Source organism: Athene cunicularia (genome assembly GCF_003259725.1).
Source record: "Athene cunicularia isolate RWA chromosome 3 unlocalized genomic scaffold, athCun1 chr3_part1, whole genome shotgun sequence".
NCBI lineage: Eukaryota > Metazoa > Chordata > Aves > Strigiformes > Strigidae > Athene > Athene cunicularia.
Genome location: NW_020799097.1, coordinates 118,687,525 through 118,709,343, shown reverse-complemented (window position 1 = coordinate 118,709,343; position 21,819 = coordinate 118,687,525). Strand labels below are relative to the sequence as shown.

At 42.3% G+C, this 21,819-nt stretch overlaps 1 protein-coding gene across 1 annotated transcript in view; it reads left to right on the top strand.

The window, feature by feature from the left end:
• The window catches only part of JAG1 (jagged 1), a 36,622-nt gene that overhangs the window by 9,967 nt on the left and 4,836 nt on the right, over nt 1-21,819 (top strand). The window contains exons 2-22 of the mRNA XM_026845506.1: nt 1,393-1,444; nt 6,962-7,216; nt 8,194-8,254; nt 12,106-12,236; nt 12,544-12,663; nt 13,116-13,229; nt 13,765-13,878; nt 14,706-14,819; nt 15,230-15,276; nt 15,786-15,959; nt 16,439-16,589; nt 17,127-17,291; nt 17,787-17,900; nt 18,554-18,667; nt 18,779-18,892; nt 19,018-19,134; nt 19,650-19,677; nt 19,790-19,875; nt 20,898-21,011; nt 21,266-21,375; nt 21,457-21,693. Of these exons, the coding sequence (XP_026701307.1) occupies nt 1,393-1,444; nt 6,962-7,216; nt 8,194-8,254; nt 12,106-12,236; nt 12,544-12,663; nt 13,116-13,229; nt 13,765-13,878; nt 14,706-14,819; nt 15,230-15,276; nt 15,786-15,959; nt 16,439-16,589; nt 17,127-17,291; nt 17,787-17,900; nt 18,554-18,667; nt 18,779-18,892; nt 19,018-19,134; nt 19,650-19,677; nt 19,790-19,875; nt 20,898-21,011; nt 21,266-21,375; nt 21,457-21,693 (2,532 nt within the window). The remainder of the gene's footprint in view (nt 1-1,392; nt 1,445-6,961; nt 7,217-8,193; nt 8,255-12,105; nt 12,237-12,543; nt 12,664-13,115; nt 13,230-13,764; nt 13,879-14,705; nt 14,820-15,229; nt 15,277-15,785; nt 15,960-16,438; nt 16,590-17,126; nt 17,292-17,786; nt 17,901-18,553; nt 18,668-18,778; nt 18,893-19,017; nt 19,135-19,649; nt 19,678-19,789; nt 19,876-20,897; nt 21,012-21,265; nt 21,376-21,456; nt 21,694-21,819) is intronic.

The window sequence follows — 21,819 nt, the reverse complement described above, 5'->3', positions numbered from 1 at the left end:
CCCCCCCGCCTTTTTTTTCAAGGAATTCGAGGTCTGCCTTAGGCTTGCACCTTGTAGCAGCTTGCTCTCAGAACTGTATTTTGGTTTTGTTACAGAAAAGGTGTTAAGCACTGCAGACCACAAATGAGCAGACTGTGAGTGAGTACAGATACAATTAAGGAGGAATAAACCTTACGCTACACGGCTTGTATGGCAAAGTATCAAAACCCTTCATGGAGAGGTTTTATTTGTTCTGTTATTGTTCTGCTCACCAGAAAGATCTTTACCTCATTTATAGTTGTAATTATTATACTTTTTACTTTTAAAGTATTTTTTTTTCTTATTTTTCCTCAGCGTTGTTGTTGGGGTTTTTTTTAGGGGGTGTGTGTGTTTTGTTTTGTTTTGGTTTTGAATCATTCTGTAAGTTCGGATATGGCTTGCTAAATGGCAGTTTTTGAAAGATACAGCCTGAATAATAATACCTCAGAGTAGAGCTGGGGGAGGAGAAGACGTTTTAATGGCTCTTGTTCTCAAGTTAAGTTTGAAGATAAAGGTGGCTTAGATGTAATAGCTGGCAGCTTCCCAACCCATGGAGTCACTTCAGTTAGTTTATGCTTATGATTATTATTACTGGAGTGCTGGCGAGCTCATTGGCAGATTAGTGCATCTGTAAATGTGACACGGGGTGGATAGCGCGTCTTCCCTTTCCCTGCTCTTCCAAATAGTCTGGTCTTAGCTTTTGTTTTACAATGCTTCTCTCTCACCCCACCCCCTTCCCATATCCATCAGTTCTTCCCTCGGTTACCTGATACTTGTGGGAGCTGCGATGGCCCTCATGCAGACAAAGCTTTCAAAGGGGGTGCTGAAAAGCAAAGTCCCTAGAGATCGCGCTGTCAAGGCAGAGCACAGTAATCTTAGCAACACTTCTTGCTTTCAGGATGGTTGGGGGAAGGGACATCAAGACTGTTCTGTAACAAAATTCTTTTGAAGCAGTTTTTGAGGGTGGGGGTTTGGTTCTGTTTTGTTGATGCGGCTCTGCCAGCCCGGTGTTTTCTGTCTCCCATGTGCAGTTCTTCCACATGTGCTTTATTGTGGCTACAGCATAGTGTCAAAGGCTGTACTTCCTGGTTAAGTACATAAGATGCATTAATGATGACAAAGATGAGCTATCCAAGGTGAAAGGTCTTTAAGTCAGACTGGATAAGATAGCTTAGGGGGTTTCAGGAAGATCATGTTTGTCTCCAGTATAATCTATTACCTATTTATGTTTTCAAGTATTCCATTTTAGGGCAGAGGCCAGGAATTTTTCCTTTTAATTAAAATTGTTGCTGGTGGAGGTGTTTTGTTTTTCTTTTTTAAATGTCTTACAGTCATGTGTGGCCTTGAAACTAACTCTTTTTTCCTCTTTTGCAGAGATCCTACACACTGCTTGTGGAGGCATGGGATTACAATGATAACTCTACTAGTAAGTACTCATTCCGCTGGTTTACTTAGTTCGGACAGCTTGATTTCCTGTCCATTGAAAGGCCTTTAGTAGACTAACCAGTTTACTGTGAAGTAGAGCATGAGGAGAGGGAAAAGCTCTCCCCCAGACAATTCAGAGCCACTACTCCAGGCTCTGCAGCAGCCTGTCCCCCTCACGTTGCTTGTAGAGGGTGAGTAGCTCACTCACCTAAGCACCAATGGTTTGATGCCTAAAAATAGATGCTGTTAATTCCCTCTTTCTCCTTAGGGATAATAAAAGCTAAGGGGTTTCTTGAGGTTTTTCTGTTTGGATTATTACTTTTTTTTTTTTTTCTTTTTTTTTTTTTTTTTTAATTAGGAGTGGTATTCAGAAGCCTAACTCTTGTCCACTTGGGACCTCTCTATAAACTACGTACTTCTCAAAACCAAACATGCTGCTTTAAAAAAAAGAATAAATCTCCCTAAGACTTGGTATAGTTATCCATTTTATGACCATAGATGAGAAACAGGAGTGACTACCAGCTCTTCCTTGGGAGTTGGATGTCTAGGGATTTATAGTGAGGGACTGAAAAATATTTACCAGACACCATCTGGTAGAGCTGGCTGCAAATCAAGGGTAGGAATACTTTGCCTGGAATGTCTTTGGTTGGTTTCAGAAACTTTCTGCTAAGCTTTTCCTGCTGGCTAGAGGAAGCCACATAGCGTCTCTTGGCACATGAGCTGTTCTGCTTGCTGCCTACTGTTACTGAAGTAGAGCTAATTTTGCCCACCTATTTCCAATCTAAAGCTCTAATAGTGTGTGGTAAAAGCCGCAGGAGAAAGTATGAATCTGAACTCATAAACCTTTTGTTGACACAACAAGCCTTTTCCTTCAACAAGGAAGCAGCAGTGCTATGGCCCATCTTACACAAATCTTAAAACCAGCTTTTTTGCAGTCCGCTCTGGAATGCCAGGTGACAGCCGCACAGTAATGAAATGGACTTCATGCTTCACGGGAGAAAGGCCTTGTAAAAATGTGCACAGTGCTGTGGTTTTGTGTTTTAATTGGTGAAGAGCACACTGCTTGGGAATGGCTTTTGAGTCTGGGAACCTTTCCACACAGATCTGCTCTTTAATACCTTTTTTTAATATACACAGGATGTCCTATTAGTTTTTAGTTCCAGAATAGAAGTTATCCCTTGCAGATAATTCATGGGACCTGTCAGTGGTAGCCACGGTTTGCTTTACTACCTGCCACACTCAACACTGTCACAGTACCTGTGACTTCAGGCCCTACCCCAGCACAGTTGTGGAGCGCTGGCTGGGAGATTTCTTGGCTCTTGTCTACAAAGTGTTTTATGGAGGAACAGAAAATAGATTGCTGCTGGAGCAGCAGAGTCGTATTAAAAATGGAAGATTCCTGAATTCAAAATGAAGGTCTTGTTTACAGTAGGATCTGAGAGTTTTTTCAGACTGGGTCTCTGCCACTTTTACTATTATTAGAGCTCATCTTTTTTCATGAAACAACTGCATTTCCAAAGCTACACAATGAACCCTTTCTTTGCTTTCATGTTCTGGAAGTACAATTGTCTTCAGACAAAATTGCCTCATTTCTCAGCAGTGCATTTGACCAAGTGCAGACATGTTCTTACATATGTTCCTGATTTGCATTCCTGCTCCAGCTTTGCTGTCACATATCCATCTGTAGGTCACTTCAGTCACTGTACTGCACAAAGCTTTTCTTTTGTACCTCATCACTTAGTCAGCTTTCCCATAGCTGAAGAATAAGTCTTGAAGAACTAGTTAAGGCAATCATTAGGACTAAACAATTATCATATAAAGTGATGAGTATTTTTTTGATGTCCAGGATTTTCTTTTGCCCTAATTACTGCTCAATTGTAAGGACTCTGACAGCTCAAAAAAAAAAAAAAAGTGGGTTTAATAGGCTTTGTGTAACTCTTCTGTAGCTCTAGCATCTTCTGATCAATGCAGTCGTTAGGAGATCCTAGAGTGGATGCTTCCTTCCCCCCTCTACATTCCACTCCTCCTACGTTCCCCTTACCACATACTCTCTCTTGTCTCCTTTCCAAGAGTGGCTTGCAGTTAAATTCTGGCCATGTTGAAGTTGATGAGAATCGTGCTTTGTTGGAGCCAAGATTCAGCTTAAATGGTTTTCTTACTCTGGTTCTTGTCTAGATGCCATCTTGCTACTGTCGCCTCATACATAAAGCTAATGGGGCTGACATTGCATCTCAAACTATGTCAAAGAGCTATTGTAAATTACTGGTATCGGTTGCATGCGAATTCCAGACGGGCATAAGAGACTTCAGCACAATGTAAACCAAGCCATAGCTGGAAGTTGTCTGAAACAAAGACTTTCAAAAATAACTGTGGTGTCCTTGGCCACCCAAAACGCCTAGAGAAGTCTGGGCTTTTGTTGTTGTTTGCTTCCTGATGCTGCGTAGTTATAATTTCCAGAAATTGGAGCACTGAAAAGCAAAGGTGGGCAGTCAAAATAGCTAATTGCCCTGTACCTAAAACCTTTGATACAGTTGCCAATGGAATACAAAGGCAGATGAATAGCTTTGAAGCGTAGCCACAAAAAGGGAATGAAACCAACAAACTTTGAAGGCAAGTGCAGAGTGGAAGCTCAATATGTACGGAAAGCCTGTCTATTCCACTTAATCAATTTCTAATTGGTTAATGTTTCCTCTAACCTCTCTATCAAAGCATGGGATTCCAAGTCAGATGATGTCAGAGGAGTTAGGAAGATCGCCTTTCTCTCAAGCCTGGCTGACTGCTGCTTTTTATTTACTTAACCAGTCTGCTGCTTTGGGATTGCTTCCTATAAAACTTAAAACATTGCCGGTGCTGGCTAAGAATGGAAGAGTTGTTGCAGCGTCTTCCCTGAAGTCTGGGTCAGTGCACTTGTGTAAGGGCATACTGACAGGTGGGAATAGGGAAGGGTGGAGAAATTTTTGTACAAGAAGGAACATGCTAATACTTCATTGTGAAAACTCTGGGTGATGGCTAATGGAAAGGAATCATAAGTCTGTGAGATCCTACTTGAATTTAAACGCACGGTGGTAGCTTTAATAATGTGTATCAAATGGAAGGCATTTTAGCCATGATCCAAAGTGAAATTGCAGCTGGTTTTCATCTGGGCCCTTTAAAAAAATTAGTTTATCCAGTGGACTAATAAGGATGTTTCCATTTGAGTTCAGCCTGTGGTTAAGGGCTCAAAAGGGCCAGTGGCTGGAGTGAGATCTTGTAGACATACAGCAAGGATGTGCTTCCTAATGAGCTGGCAGACAGGGGAAGGATAGAGCAGAGGCAGGAGGAAAGATCTCTTTTCCAAGGCGACTGTTTTTCTGGTGCCAAGGACTGAAATAGCTGTCAGCGTTATGTTCCCAATGGGAAACAGGAAAAGACTAGAAAAGCAGGAGTGAGAGTGTGTGTGTGTGTAGGGGGGGCAGTTTGCAAAACTAAATTGAGTGTCGTTCCCCTTTTCTTCTGCCACTTAGAGGAGAAAAGGATAGAGTTGTTTTACTCACAAGAAACAGGATGTCTTTATGCATGGAGTTGGTATTTGGGGAAATGCATTTGCTTTCCAACTGTGCTGTAGATCGGGGTGTAATCTTGGCAAGTGCAGCAAAGCCATCTCCAGCATGCATGAGTGGAGCTCTAATCGCTTGACTAGCCCCATTCAAGTCGAACAGATATGCATCTGCTTAAGTACCTCTTAGAATTAGTCAGTAATCTTGTTGATGAGATCTAAGAGCCTTACACCTGCACAGTACAGGACATGATATTGCTCTGGATATACCAGTATGGAAAAGTCCTTAGGCATCTACGTTACTTGTGAATGGGATTTAAATTAATAAAGGCTTGCAGCATTTGAAAGTCTCACGCATAGATGTGGGGTTGGGGGCTTAGTGCCAATGAATAATAAAAACTGATTTAAATGGAAAATATTCAGATCCAGAAATACCGGAAGGTGAATGAGAAGTTGTTGCCCTTAATTTCACACTGTAAACGCTTATTGGATGCCGTAGTCTTCAGCTAAGAATACCCCCCAAAATGGGTAAATGCTTACAGTGTCTGTGTATTGTCACTTTTCTGTGGTTGTGCAGCCAGTGCTTTGATTTGACTTTATTCAAAACTGCAGACAAGCAGGGAGGATCTAGTGGTGAATTGATCATGGGTATCTGAGGCTTGAGAAGCCTGTTTGGAAGTTCTTTTTGAAAGCTACAAAGCAAAGGTCCTTAGCAAGATATTTTAAAGTATTTTAGATTAAAAACTGCCCACGTGTCATCTCAAGCTTTATGTGGCAACCTCTTTAGTCTTCAACTCTGCCTTATGTTAAATCCCTGAACTTTCTTTTGTAATTGTTGGAAGAACAAGCTGAACATCAGTAAGTTTTAATTATTAACACTCAGATGTGCCAGTACTTCACATGCCGCTTTCTAACACATCATTGGCAAACTGCCCTTCTGCCTAAAATTCTTCTGTCACTGGATTATGCTCCCATATACACAACAGCGTAGCCTGGTACTTATTTTTGGGTTTTGTACTATATCTGCAAGGATGTTTTGGCTGTTTTATGATAAACTTTCGCTCAGCAGTCAAGTGCTTGCTAGCAGCAGTTCGTAAGGCAGTGTCAGATCATTTCAGTCACAAGACCTGGATTACAAAGTGAAATACTACAGATATATACAATGTTCCGAGCTAATGTTAAGTATTATTATTTCAAACCATAATTTAGACAGTTGTAGGGCTCTAAAAGCCAGAAGACCTTTGCTGCAACTAAATGTCAAGTACAAAGTCTAAACTTTGAAATGCTCTGTAGAGAGAAAGGGGGATCTATAGCACATCCACACAGTAATTTGAGTTCTCTGCTTTGAGCTCTGGTAGTCTTGAATTTTTAGTGTCAGCTAACAGCTGAAGAGAGAATTTCCACAGTATTTCTCAGCCAAAACCTGGTGAGGTCACTGATGTCATCTGAATGCCAGAGTTGCTAGTTTTCAATTTAGTGTTTACCCCAGAGTCCTGGGAGCTGCAAACCTTTAGCAGTGCTTATGTTCAGATTGTAGACATTGCTTTATTAGGCTATTGTAGTATGATGTTTTTGTAAATATTCCAGATAAAAACAAAACTAGTACCATGAATGGAGAAGCCTGGAAAACCACATTATGTACCAATCTGTTGGAGCTAGAAGTAAAAACAGCTGAGATTTTCTTTACTCACAAACTGTGTGATTCTTACAGGATGCCCTTACAGTGCAAAAGGGATAAGTGATTGGCAGTAACCTAACAGTCCCTTTTGATTTCAAGCTTTGTTCAGTTTGATAAAGTTGCATGTGTGTTTCAGTTAATGGTTTGTAGCTCCAGGTCAGACTTATCTTACTCTCTAAAACAGAAAATTAATAAAACCAACTGGCTGCCTCGGAGAGTCTTGCCAGTGAAGCTAGAGAGCTGTGATGTGGGAGGTAATGATATCTAAAGGAAGCTTTAATTCTGACATATCTTCTGACTTCTAGATCCCGATCGCATTATTGAGAAGGCATCCCACTCTGGCATGATCAACCCGAGCCGTCAGTGGCAGACTTTGAAGCATAACGCAGGAGTTGCCCACTTTGAGTACCAAATCCGTGTGACTTGTGCAGAACATTACTATGGCTTTGGCTGCAACAAATTTTGTCGACCGAGAGATGACTTCTTCACTCACCATACCTGTGACCAGAATGGCAACAAAACCTGCTTGGAAGGCTGGATGGGACCAGAGTGCAACAAAGGTTTGTGACAAATACTTCGACCTCAGGATGACTGGCGGGCTTGGGCAGGGTTTGAGTGTGTGCAATTCATTGTGGTCAGTTTGTGCAGACAACAGGGCTAAGGATCAATGGGACAGCGACTAACTCTTTACACAGAGAACTAGGGGCAGGGGAAGACTAGTTTCTGCCTTGTTTTAAAATCTCCGGGAGGTCTGACAAGTACTGGGCACTTAGCAGTTGTGTTCTTTCTCTGATTATCCCCATCTTTGCCCTTGGGAAGAAAACCCAGCCCACTGACTTCAATAGGAATTCTGCTGCTGACTTCAAAAAGGATTTCCCCTTTGGTGCAGAACTTCAAGACAAGCAGGAAGGAGAGACTTGTTTTAGAGCTGACCTGGCAAGTGTAAAGCTTTGGTGTTTGAAAAGTCCCAGGCTGTTTGTTCTACCTGAGAAGATGTTTAACACGTTTATTAGGGAATGGCAGCTTCCTAGGTAATTTCAGAAGGAGAAAGCAGGACTCTTGAGTAGGAATAGACTATCACCAGGCCTTGCTGACTGAGTTTCCCTGTAATTTGAATCGACACTCAGTATCCTCTCTGTTCAGAGATAATGGCTCAAAAGTAAATGTAGAGTAGTTAAAAGTTGCTTTGAGTTAGATGGAAAGCCAGGGTGAGTGGGCCATTTCACCTGCAAAAGACAGGGAAAGGAAACCCATGGACTCAGAGTGACTTGAGCTCTCTGAAGCGAGATGGTTTCTGTTGCATAGAAAGAACTGAACAGCATGAGGTACAATTCCTCTGCAAAGCTAGCTGATAGATTTCCTATCGCAGGGAGCCACCTACTTTGGTTTTTCCTTCCAGTAGACTTGATACGAGAGACTTGTTAAAACCATGGATTTAGTAGGATTACAATGCTGGTTAAAGTTTAAAACATTCCCACGAGTGTGAAGATGCAGGAAGCAGGCATCATGCTGATACTCTCTTTTTTTGTTTTAACAGCTATTTGTCGTCAGGGATGTAGCCCCAAGCATGGTTCTTGCACAGTTCCAGGAGAGTGCAGGTAAATGCTCCCTCTCCCTCCTTATTTCCCCCCACCTCCCCATCCCCAAATAATTAAACAAGTGATGCTAAACACAATAGGACTGGGGAGGGAGGGTGGTTTTGGAGTCATGCTTTTAACCAAGGCACATTATTCATGCTGACTTGCCCAAGAATAAGGGGGGGAGCAGGCTTTTTAATGCACTGATAATTTTAAGAAGCTTTTGGTTTGTGAAATGGTGGCACTGGGAGGGAAGGAGGGTACGGGATACATGGTGTGAATGTTGCCTAATGAGCACTAACTAATTGTTTCTGCATAAATAGTGCAAATGTTTTGTGGGCATGTTTTTTTGTTTTGTTTTTCCAACAGCCTGATTAATAGGCTTTTACAACTACAAGCTTGAAGTACAGTGTGGCTTTTCTCTCCTCTTCTCCCTTTCACTGTTTCCCCCTTCCTCCCTCCCACCCCCTGGTTTCTTCCATCAGTAGGCAAAAGTCAAGCATTCTTTAGAATGGGATTAGTTAAATCTCTGGGTTCCTTTACCATTGTGAGCCAGGCTCCAAGTGCTGAGAGGTTAATAGCTGGGATGAAATCTTGTCAGTAGGCTCTGATGAATACAGAATTCTGCTCCTGTGCTTTGAAGTCTCATTCTGTCCTGGCAAGGAGACAATGAAAAGCAGAGTTTATCCATAACCCAACAATTAAATATTTGGAATGCCTCAAAATACATGAAATACACTTACAGCACAGGGATGTTTTCTCCCTTACTAATAGAGGGTTAATGGATATTAAATGTGGATGTTCTTTATCAACAAACGGGTTGTAAGTTGCTTCATGTAACCCTTTATCATATCTGTTTACACACGATAGGGAACAGAGGGCTTCTGAGGTTACAAAGTGGTGATACTGATCCTGTGTAGGAAGGGTTAAAAGTAAAGCTTGGGTGTTCATGAATAAAACTCGGAAGTCTGAAGGAACAGAAAGTAATTCTCTACCTTACAAACCTATTGGTGGATTCTCTATTGCTGGAAACTTCTGCATGAAGCGGACTGCTTTTCTTTCTAGATAAGCTGTAGTTCAAACAAGAACTAAATCTGGGGTGTCTTGACAGACTATTATATGAGAAGTCAGCCTAAATAGCCACAGTGGTTCATTCTTTCTCTCTGTCCCTATAATTCATGCTTCCAAAACAAATGGGAAAAAAATTGCCAAGGAACATTCTGAAAGTAAGGTAGGAAGTAACTTGTTCTCCACAAGAGACATGGCAAAGTGAAAGTCAAGCTGCAGGGTGGACCGTTGTAGGTTGCTCACTGATTTTTAATGTGTAGCAGAGCTGATATAAGCCGGTTAACCCCCAGAACACCAAATCTAAATCTTTTTTTAATTAAAAAAAGAAAAAAGCCTAGCAAGTAGTAGGAAGTACTGGGAGGGCCAGATGGTAAGAGGAGCATATCAGTCAAGGCTACCAGTGATTTGTGCTTCTGTCATCAGAATAAACATGCCTTGTAGGGGTTGCTGTCTCCTAGTTAGAACAACAGGCTTTGTTTCCAGCTTTTTTTTTTTTTCTTTCCTTTCTCTTTCTAAGTCTCTTACCTCCCACTCACTGCCCAGACATGCACTAGTGCTCTTATTTACTTAAGGTGCAACTTTCCCACACTTGATTTGCATAGTCTTGAAACAATGCTGTCCTTCTGGTGCTTTCAGATAACTTCTGCTTGCCAAGTTAGACTAATATCTTTAAGGTGAACACAGAAACAAGATTTTATTTTCTTTTAAGTTTTGATGAGTCATATAGCCTGTATGTTACAAATGCAACAGAGGTTAAAAATAACATCCCAGCAGAAACTGCTCTGGGTTCTGGTACAATAGATGACTTGCAAACATTCTTAAAATATCCTTTTCCCTTTTGGTGAGAGTCACTTTCTTTAATGCAGGCCAGCCAACAAAACCATATTTACTCATGAATCACTATACAAGGAAAGTTAACTTCAGATTTCTCATGAGAAACTGCTGCATACGTATTACTAAACAAGAATTATTACCATGAAACTTTTTCTGGAATTGATATCTAACTTTGCTTTTAAATGCCCATAGCCTTACCCAGTTTTGTTTGTTATACTTTGAGGTTGATGTTTGAAGAAAGTCGTAGCTTTGGCTCTAAAGTTCATGGCTTTTTTTGTGTGTGTTGTGTGTTTGTTGGGTTTTTTTAATTACTTGCTTCTCTTTACACTTGCTTTAAAGAAAACAAAAAAACCCTACCCCTTTGATTAGGCAAAAAGGAGTAAAACTCTTGATTTGGATATGTAGTTTTGCAGGTGAGGTCCCTTGGGTTTGCTTGTGTGCAGGCTCACAGGCAAGTTGCTTTGAATGCAATACAAATTAAAAGGGTATGTTCCTAAATTTTGATCTCTGCATTCTTATTGTATTCCCTATATGGAAGGATTTTCCAAGAGCTACTTGGGAGAGGTTATTTCGCCTGATCTAGTTTTCTTTCATGTTCTTTGCACACAAAGACACATAAGTTGGACTAGCTTTTTTTTTTAAACACACAAACTAGTAAGAATTTCCCATTGACTTTGAATAGGCTGCTATTGAAATAGCTATTAAAAAAAAAAAGTTAATTAGGATGCAGTTTGTCACCTGAGATTTTTAGAAGGGAAGTCTGACTTAACCACTAGCTGTGTCTGTGATTACCCAATGGATAGATCCTTCTAGCTTTTTCCCATGAGAAGAAATTGCCTGTAGAAGAATGGTGGGGGGGTTTATAAATAGAAAGCTTAGCTGACTTCTGTACAAATGAGGTTTGTTTTCATAATTTAGTGACAGCTTAGTGCATAATTACTGCTGATCAATTACTCTCAGGACCTGTTAATGAAATACAGTACCTTATCAAACCCTTGCTTTTCATTTTCAGCTTGTTTTCCTTGTTTCTATCTATAGAGCCTCTTTTAATTTGAAGAATCTTTGGTCTGCCTTGCTAGTGAGAACTAAATGAAAGCCAAAATGAGCTTTCCCTTAAAGGGGCTTTACTTTAGAAGAACATCTTCCTTTTAAGTACAGAATTCAGGTAGCTCATTGATAGTGGCAATAAACAATGTAGATAATAATAACTTCTTCTCCAGACATGAATTTAAAAGTTTCTCAGAATTGGATATGTTTTAGTTGCTCCCTGAAAACAGGTTAGCTTAAATCAAACTCTGAACCACGCTGACAACTGATCTTCTTTGAACACATGTAAACTCCTGATGTGTGCTGGTTTTTTTCATCCCTTCCTGTGGCCCAGTCCATACTTGCTGTGTGTCTAGTCCAGACTAAGGTTGGCTTCCAACAGAGCAGAGAACTCCTGATGCTTTGCTGAGGGCTCAAGAGTTGCTGTTGATGGTTTTGTTTGTCTTCCTACAAACCCCAGCGTGGCTGAAATGCCTGGAACCTTGTATTCATGCAGATCTCTGGATAACTATTGTTTCCACTGACTTTCCTCCCCCCCCCCTCAATTTATAAAGCACCCTGTCAAAGTCCAGAGATTGATTTGTAGTGCACACCCACCCTCTCCGCCACATTTGTATGAGGCTCCAAAAGAGTATTATTGTACTGAATGGCCTCATGCTGGTTCTCTCAGAACAGTTATTCTTTTGTCAGAAGACCAGCTACAGAGACCTTGGCAAAACTACGAAAATGTTTATTTACAAGAAACCATCAAACAGACCTTGAATAGCTTCTCCCCTCCCCTCATCCTGCCCTTATCCCCCACCTCCCCGGTCTTTTTCCAAGGTTTGGAGTTCCATGCTCGCATCTATACAATCCTAGCAGATTTTTGGTTTGTTTCGCTGTTCTGATTATCTTTCTTTTTTCTTTTCCCTTTTTAAACGAAGGTGTCAGTATGGATGGCAAGGCCAGTACTGTGATAAGTGCATTCCACACCCAGGATGTGTCCATGGCACTTGCATTGAACCATGGCAGTGCCTCTGTGAAACCAACTGGGGTGGTCAGCTCTGTGACAAAGGTATGCTAATCTTGCAGAGAGCCAAGTGCAACACTTGAATTTTATCACCAGCAGACTTAGTGAGGAGAGGGTGCATGCCAGATCAAGCCTCCTGAAACACGGTGGGAGGGTTTTGTCCTTCAGCTACTCAGCATCCTCTCCTCTGCTGTTCTGGCGTTGTTAGCATATGTGCTTAACTTCTCTCTGTCCTACTCTCCTGTGTGGATGTATTCTGTAAAGACTCTAGAATAATGGAACAAAGCATGCATGTGGTGATGTTTCCATTCTTTTTTGCAACCGTGGCTTTAACGTTCCTCACCTCTTGCAGATCTGAACTACTGTGGAACCCACCCACCCTGCTTGAATGGGGGTACCTGCAGCAACACTGGCCCTGATAAATACCAGTGTTCCTGCCCTGAGGGCTACTCGGGACAGAACTGTGAAATTGGTGAGTGTTTGGTGCAGCTGCTGAGCTGCCACTTGGCAGTTAATTCTTGCCAGCTTTTAGTAGCTGGTTTGGGATATATTTTATGAGGCTGGGGAAAAGTCAATTTATGATACAAGTTATGATGTCAGGGCTAGCTACAAAGATCCGGACTTGCTTGTTCATGCTTCCTGCTGAACAGTTGGCATCTCTGAACGTCAACCTTCTGCTCACCAGAGACATCGCTAGAATTTACCTTGTCTGGCTCAAACTCAGACAGGTCCAAGTCAGCATGGTGATGAGTTTAGGGCGGAAGGTGGCTCCCTGCTGGCTAGTAGCTTTTTAATTCACAGGAGTGCAATACATCAAGCATAACGATGGTGTAGCCCGGAGTAGGAGCGTGTGGAGGGAGCAGGGGGTGGCTTCTGGGGATGTTTCTGTAGTCCCTACTGTGACATACTTGTGTCCCGGCACAGCGGAGCATGCCTGCCTCTCTGATCCTTGTCACAACGGAGGGAGCTGCTTAGAGACCTCTACGGGATTTGAATGTGTCTGTGCACCTGGCTGGGCTGGACCAACTTGCACTGATAGTAAGTCCTTTCAAAAGTGAAATAAAAAATAGGCTGGTTTGGTGGTTTAGATCAGTCATTCTAATCCCTGATAAACTTACAAGGCAGCCTACTTAACCTTTCCCAGCTTTAGTGCTGGTTCTTGGCAGCCATTTATACCATGGTGCACTCTCTTCTCCTTTGCTTGTACCAAAGTTTTTTGTTAAATGCCAGGGGAAAGAAGGGCCAACGGCTTCTTGAAAGAAGCAGAACGCTGAAGTTTTACAGCATTCTGGCAAGCTGTTCAAAATGCTGTTTAGAGAGACTTGCTGAATCAAAATCTGACTTCTACATGCAAAAAGGCCACAGGTGTAAAGCTCTTCCCTTGTGTTTGAACCCCCTGTCATGCTACTGTTATTTTTAAAGGAGACTTTTGCTGAAATTCCAAGTAGAAGTCCTGTTGTCTTGCTGTTCCTCTGGGCAAATCCCAATAGCAGCAACCATTTATCAAATTTGTCAGTGAGTGACATCGCCTGTTCGGTAACAGAGCTAAGCCTCTCCTCGCTCTGCCTTACAGATATTGATGATTGTTCTCCAAATCCCTGCGGTCATGGAGGAACTTGCCAAGATCTAGTTGATGGATTTAAGTGTATTTGCCCGCCTCAGTGGATGGGCAAAACATGCCAGCTAGGTGAGAACTGCTTTTCTCTTCATCCAGTGTTGCTCTGCGGTGGGGAGGGGAAGACAAATTCAAAAGGGACTGTAGTCCAGCAGGCAAGGGCAGCCGTGCCCTTTGCATTAGGCAAAGGCTTATGGTTCCAAAGCCTGCAGGTGTATTCTGACGCATTGAGAACATTGCAGGCCTGGGGTCTAGGACAGCCCTAAAGCCTCGAGTGTCTTTCTTCTGAGGGTGTTTTGCTGATGCGTGCTGGCAGCTGAAGGAAATGGTTAACTAAGGCAGAGAGGCTGCTTTAAACCCTAAATGAACCGGAGTGGGGAGGGTGTGTGTGCCTGCCTCCCGGTCCCGCCCCCACGTGCATTGCTTCCTTCACCCTGAGAAAGTCCCTGTAGCAATTCGGCCCGTGTCAACCCCTTCGGACCGAGGAGTTCGCAGCTGTGTTCCAAAATGGGGCTGATCTCACCAAGAAGGAGCTGTCTGCATTCTTAACACACTAATCCCAGTGACCAGGCTGCAGCACTCCTCCTTCAGAATGCTCAGCTGAGTTGTGGGGGGGAAAGCTGCTCTTTATGAGTGGCTGAGTAATCATCAAATAATTAGCGTAGCCTGTATGTTCTAATTGCAGAGAAATTGAAAGAGACTTCAGAGACTGCTGTATGATTGACTTTTGTTTATTCCAGTCACGCTAATCCATGCTGTATATTACAAGTTCCTCTTAGATCTGAATGAAGTGCTGATTATTTCTGTGAAAACCAGCCATAGGATTTTTATTTTTTCTTTTTTGCCTTCTCCCCCTGCCCTACAAGCCCTGCATTTGACCATTCACATTGTTTTATCAGATGCAAATGAATGCGAGGGCAAACCCTGTGTCAATGCCAACTCCTGCAGGAACCTGATTGGCAGCTACTATTGTGATTGCATTACTGGCTGGTCTGGCCACAACTGTGATATAAGTAAGTGTCTATATCCTTGGGTTTGTCAAAAACCAGTTGTGTGTGTGTGTGTGTGTGTGTGTATATGTCACTGAGTTTAAGCTCAGATTTAAACATCGGGCAGAGTCCCAGCAGTTGATGTTTTTAGAAAGGGAGTAGTTGGTGTGGAATGAAAATACACAATTTTATCAAACTCATTAGTCCATAACATAGCTATATTCTGATAAAGTGGCTAAAACAATGATGTGAAGTTTTACTGCCTCTAGTAGAAGAATCGTGAAAGGTCCCCACCCATTATAATAACCTTATCTCAAGGAAGGCATGCAGGAAACTTGACAAAAGTTTTATCAAGCTCCAGTTTTAGAGAGACTTGAACCCTGTATCTTGTGTAAATATATTTTTGCCTTCTAACCACGCTAATTTTATTACAGATATTAATGACTGTCGTGGACAATGTCAGAATGGAGGATCCTGTCGGGTGAGCCATTCTTGTTTTCTTTTGGTTTCCCTGAGACTTCAACAGTAACTAAAACACTTGAGTCTAAACACAAATAGTGTGGAAAAGAGCAATTAGCTGGTATAAATTGTCATTTCTTTGAGCTGGAGGGAAGGTCTGTGTCATGCTACAGCATGTTGGCTATGTCTGTAGAACAGCAAGGGCAAAAAAATATAACTGTAATAAATGACTCATTTTCACTGCTGCTGTCACCAGTGAATGGGCTGGTTTATTGTGCAAACTACCTGCTATAAGTGTATATACTCCAAAATGTGGATTAATGTATCCTGCCTGGAAACCAATAATGTAAGCCAGTGTTGGAGGGGGATGTTTTGTGTGTTTAATTTTTCCCCCTAAATATTCTTGCCTTGTTTGGACATAAAGAATCTTTTTCCTTTTTTTTTTTTTTTTTTTCTCTCTTTAATAAGGATACGTCAAGAGGGAGGGAAAAAAAAAAACCTTAACGCTGAACTTTTTTTATTCCTTCCCAGGACTTGGTTAATGGTTATCGGTGTATCTGTTCACCTGGCTATGCAGGAGATCACTGTGAGAAAGACATCAATGAATGTGCAAGTAACCCTTGCATGAATGGGGGTCACTGCCAGGATGAAATCAATGGATTCCAGTGTCTGTGTCCTGCTGGTTTCTCAGGAAACCTCTGTCAGGTAAGAAGCATGGGTGAAAGGCAGGCCCTCGGCCAGTCACGTTTCTTCCAGCACTCTGGATCTCTACACGGAATGCCTTGCATCCAGCGAACCATGGTATAAACTTGTACTTGATACCGCTGTCAGCCTGCCAAGAAAGTGCTTGATTAATATATATTGGGGGGGGGAGAAAAACCAACGGAAACCCCCGACAGGCCGCTGAGGATTCTTTTTGTTAAGTGGACTGCAAGCGTTTGCACATCTGGTTTGGTTGCCCACTAACTATTAACTTTCAGTGGCTGTTTAATATCAAGAGTGCTGTCTGTTAAAATAGTTGCAAGTCTAACTAAACTCTGGACATTCTGAACAATTCATTGAGGCAGCAGATAAAAAGGTCAGATTCCAGAATATCTGCCTGTTGTAGTGCGGGAAAGCTATGATAAAGCAGTTGTTTCACTTGACCTTCCCCCCTCTTTTTTTTATCCACACGCTACTTACAGCTGGACATAGATTATTGTGAGCCAAATCCTTGCCAGAATGGCGCCCAGTGCTTCAACCTTGCTATGGACTATTTCTGTAACTGCCCTGAAGATTACGAAGGGAAGAACTGCTCCCACCTGAAAGATCACTGCCGCACAACTCCTTGTGAAGGTTTGTGTCACCTTGCAGGTGAATGAGAACCATGGGCAATAGTTTCTGCCCCTTCCCTGGCTGGAGCCGTAATGCAGCTCCACTGGGATGGTCGCTGGGGGTAGCACACGTGTAGAAAGGCTGAATTTTGCCCTGTGCCTTAAGCCTCTCTCAGGAAGATAAGTAATATTTGCAAATACCAGCCATTTGAAAGACGGCATTATGTCAACATGGACAGAAAACATACATAGCAAATAGCCTGCTTTGCTGAAGTTATTCTGGGCCACGGATGTGGTCCAGCAATCTTCAGATAAGATGCTGTGATTATGTTAGGCACAAGCAGTGGGTATAGTTCTTTGATTTTTAAAGCAGCAAGTGTATTTGTCAGCATTCGGTTTATGGTTGGACTCGATGATCTTAAAGGTCTTTTCCAACATAAAGGATCCTACAATATGTATGTCTTTTAAACATCCATCGCTGGGAATTAGAATGTTGCTCTTAGCTTAAGAAAGCAGGTAGAGTGGGCAATCCTCATGCAGGTCTCTGTTTTTTCTACAGTAATTGACAGCTGTACTGTGGCAGTAGCTTCTAACAGCACGCCAGAAGGGGTTCGTTATATTTCTTCAAATGTCTGTGGGCCTCACGGAAAATGCAAGAGCCAAGCAGGTGGAAAATTCACCTGTGAATGCAACAAAGGATTCACTGGCACCTACTGTCATGAGAGTAAGAGCTAAAAGGAGAATATATTTTACTGTCCCCTACTCTTTTTGGAAAAAGATTCCATCCTTTCCTCCCAGACTGTTTTAAGGTTTGATCTTGTAACACAGTGAACCTTGGAACTGCTTTAAATTTTCATATCCCGCTTGGGTGAGGCAGATTGGAATTTGCTAGGCCTTGGGGAAAGTTCACAGTAATGAACCTTCTGGCCTTGTATTGTATGTTTTTAGAAACCTTATGTATACAAGGTCTGAGGTAGTTAATAGTGGGGTTTAACATGGACCTTAAGGACTCCTGATTTTTCTTTGGTTTTAATAGTAATTGAGTGACAGGCTCATCACTTTATGCCGTTTTTCTGCTATTTCTCATTTTCTTTATAACCCTTTATCTCAAAAGGGTCTTAGAAATGGGAGTAGTACCAAATAGTCTGCAATAAGATGACCTCTAGTAGCTGTACTTATAGCTGATTTTTTTTTTTTTCTCTCCTCCAAACTGTTGCAGATATTAATGACTGCGAGAGCAACCCTTGTAAAAATGGTGGCACTTGTATCGATGGCATTAACTCCTACAAATGTATTTGTAGTGATGGATGGGAAGGAACATATTGTGAAACAAGTAAGTTAACCATTCTTCAGCTCACAGAAGGATGTCTTGGTGGGGGGAAAAAAATATCAAGAAGGAATGGCTAGTGCTGTCTTTAAGATGATAGTGACCAACTGGCACCAAATCAATGGAAAGTTTGCTCCAAAGGCCACACAGGACAAGGTGGCCTCTTTTCCCCTGAGTTCCCAGGCTTTTGTATCAGAACTAAACCCAAGTTAAAGAGCTGGACTGGGAGTAGAACCTGGCTCTTCTCCCATTTGGTTTTCTGCTCTACCCTTTGGATGACTTCCTGTAAGAAACCCTTAGCATTAGTACACTGCTTTAGCAAAGACATACCTGTGTTTCACATTTGTGTTTAGTCAGTCTCAGGAGGAGAAGAGGAGTGAGCACTCCCCTCCTATCCTCTGACTGATAGGATAGTTTATGTAATAGGCCTTTTCACTTCTTGTTTAACTAAAACAAGATGACAAATGAAATGAAAGTAAACTGGAGGAATGTGGTGGCATAGTCTTCATCTCTGTGACAGGGCTTAAAGCTTTAAAATACTGTTTCAAGTGTTTAAACACAGGCCAAAACTAGGGATGGGACATGCACCTTTCAAGCATTAAGTGTTTGTCAATTCCATAAGCACTGCTTAGCTTGTTTTCTTTTCTTAACGTATCTAGATATTAATGACTGTAGTAAAAACCCTTGCCACAATGGAGGAACTTGCCGAGACTTGGTCAACGACTTCTTCTGTGAATGCAAAAATGGGTGGAAAGGAAAAACTTGCCACTCCCGTAAGTTCAGCATTTACAAACCAAAACAGGCGTGCTCTCTTAGGCTGCTTAAACTTGTTGCATTCCCTTAAGAAAGCACCGGGTGTTAAGGATCCTTCGGGTTCTTTGCAGGTGACAGCCAGTGCGATGAGGCAACCTGCAACAACGGAGGAACATGTTATGACGAGGGGGACACATTCAAGTGCATGTGTCCTGCAGGATGGGAAGGAGCCACTTGTAACATAGGTAAGGACCCAGCCTAATCCCCAGGGAGCAGAGGCAGCGCTGGGTCCGTGACCTCAGACCTTCCTCTTGTCCCAGTTTCGACAGCTTTCTAACCGCTTAACGGCAAATCCTGCTTCTGTTTACAGCACGGAACAGCAGCTGCCTGCCAAACCCCTGTCACAACGGTGGTACCTGTGTCGTCAGTGGGGATTCGTTTACTTGTGTCTGCAAGGAGGGCTGGGAAGGACCCATGTGTACCCAGAGTAAGTCGTCTCTGCTTGAACTTTTCCAGAGTGTTGCATGATGAGAACATTAGCTCATCCTGCCGCCCTTGGAGTCCAGATTGAAACCAGAAGGGAAAGCTTGTTTGATGTAGGCTTTAGCATCACCTGAATCTTTGTTTTTAATGACTTTATGTGATAGAGCCTTGACCTGGGCATGAGAAAGTTGCAAAAGAGCTAAGTGGAGACAGATGTTGTCTTGTTTTCTCCTGCATTCTTTTTCTACGAGCAGCTCTGTCTGCTTCCACTTCTTTTTTTCTTTCCCCCGTTAGATTCTTTACAAGGATCTCTTCCTGTGTACATGTGTTCCACAATGTAGTTAACAAATTTTGTGGTAGAAGCCTGGAATCAATTTAGTAGAGAATTTCAGCATATTTTTGTAAAAGTTGAGCTAAGTGTAACTTGGGCATTAGGGGAAGTTTGATCCTTCTTTACTGACAGTGGAGTTGTATTAGCCAAAGGCTGCATATTTAATGTTGTCTCTCTTTGCTTTGCAGACACAAATGACTGTAGTCCTCATCCTTGGTGAGTTTAATATGTTTATCTTTCATACTTTGCTTTTTTTAATATTTTAGAAATCTAGATTCTTTTTATCTGTTGCAGGTTTTTAATTTATATAACGACTTTTCTTTATTAGTTATAACAGTGGCACTTGTGTGGATGGAGACAACTGGTACCGCTGTGAATGTGCTCCAGGCTTTGCAGGCCCCGACTGCAGGATCAGTAAGTGTTTCACTGACACTCTACCTTGATTTTATTTTTAAATTTTTTTTTTTTCTTGCTTGAATCTTGTGGTGAGACAATCATCTTAATTGAGTGGTAGATCAGATTGACAGGTGTCCTGTTTTCTGTATCCATACCCACACCTGTAGCAGATGTGGGGAGAGCAGGAATGGCACTGAAAATGAAAGAAATCTTAAATGAAAAAAATTTTAAAGTCGGTTCAGCCAAGCGAGCAAAATGCCCTTCAGGATAGTCTTCCCTGTTAGAATGTGTTTGTGTGGCAGAGGTTTCTGCTCGAGACAAAAGCGTGCCAGCCAAAAACCTTGTCAATTAATAATCCGCCTACATGTCCTGAGGTGATATATGCACTTCCCTGTAATTTAATAATAATTACAGGTAGGAGGACACTTAACGCTTTTTTTAATAACAGCCATGGAAATAGAAGTTTCATAGCAGCTATACAACTGGAAGAGGGTTTAATGCTGTCAATGGTTGAAGAGTCTAAGAGGGGGGGACAAAGCTGGAGTATGTCAAAGGAGAGGAAGTGTGTGTGTGTGAGGAGGAATGTGTCCTTGTCCTTGAAAAGCTGAAGTAGCCATAGGGTCAGGTTTTGATCTCTGCTAGTGCCACACAGCGAGAACTTCAAAGAACATGCTCTGAGACTACACGGGTGCTGCTAATAAGAACCTATCTCCGAGTAGACACTAGAAAATGAACATGAAGCTCCAGCAGGCAAATCTCTTTTCTGACAAAAGAAAAGAATATTTAGACTGTCTATTAGGAAGTATTTCTTTCCAGAAGGGGTTGTTGGGCGTTGGAATGGGCTGCCCAGGGCAGGGGTGGAGTCCCCATCCCTGGAGGGGCTGAAGAGTCAGGTTGACCCAGTGCTAAGGGATCTGGTGGAGTTGGAAACTGTCAGTGTAAAGTTAATGGTTGGACTGGATGATCTTCAAGGTCTTTTCCAACCCAGATGATTCTGTGATACTATCAATAGCTTTTATTTTTATTCCTTCCCATTGCAGATATCAACGAATGCCAGTCTTCACCTTGTGCCTTTGGAGCTACGTGCATAGACGAAATTAACGGCTACCGTTGCATTTGCCCACCGGGTCGGAGTGGTCCAGGATGCCAAGAAGGTATTCCAGCAGCCATGGCTGTGTATATACATCTATATACATCTATATACATAATATACATGTAGCAAGAGCTGTGTAACTGTGCAGTACCAAGTCTGGTGTTCTTGGGGGGGCTATTTGTTGTTATTTGAAAGCAAGTATATTCTTTTACTGAGGAAGGAAACTTAGTGGTAAGATGAACCCTTAGGAAAGGGGGTTTTTCACTTGTTTTTTCCCTGTTTTGAAGTTTATAATTCCATTCAATCTCCCTTCAGTTACAGGAAGGCCTTGCATTACCAGTGTTCGAGTAATGCCAGATGGGGCCAAGTGGGATGATGACTGTAATACCTGCCAGTGTCTCAACGGAAAAGTTACCTGTTCTAAGGTACAGCCGTGCTGTGGTTCAGGTTATGCTGTCTCCCACCCCATAACCAGCAGTTCCTTACCCATGTTGATTCTCTCCTAGGTTTGGTGTGGTCCTCGACCTTGTCTCATACAGGCCAAAGGTCAGAGCGAATGCCCGGCTGGACACGCCTGCGTTCCTGTCAAAGACGACCACTGCTTCACCCACCCCTGCGCGGCTGTGGGGGAGTGCTGGCCTTCCAACCAACAGCCTGTGAAGACCAAATGCAATTCTGATTCTTACTACCAGGAGAACTGTGCCAACATCACCTTCACCTTCAATAAAGAGATGATGGCACCTGTAAGTAGCAGGACGTAGCTTGCTGTGCAGTGGCACATGCATGCCCGTTTGCCAGAGCATAAAAGCACTTTTTGTACTGGTTTGCCAGAGTATAAAACCACTTTTTGGACTGGTAAAAGTACAGTA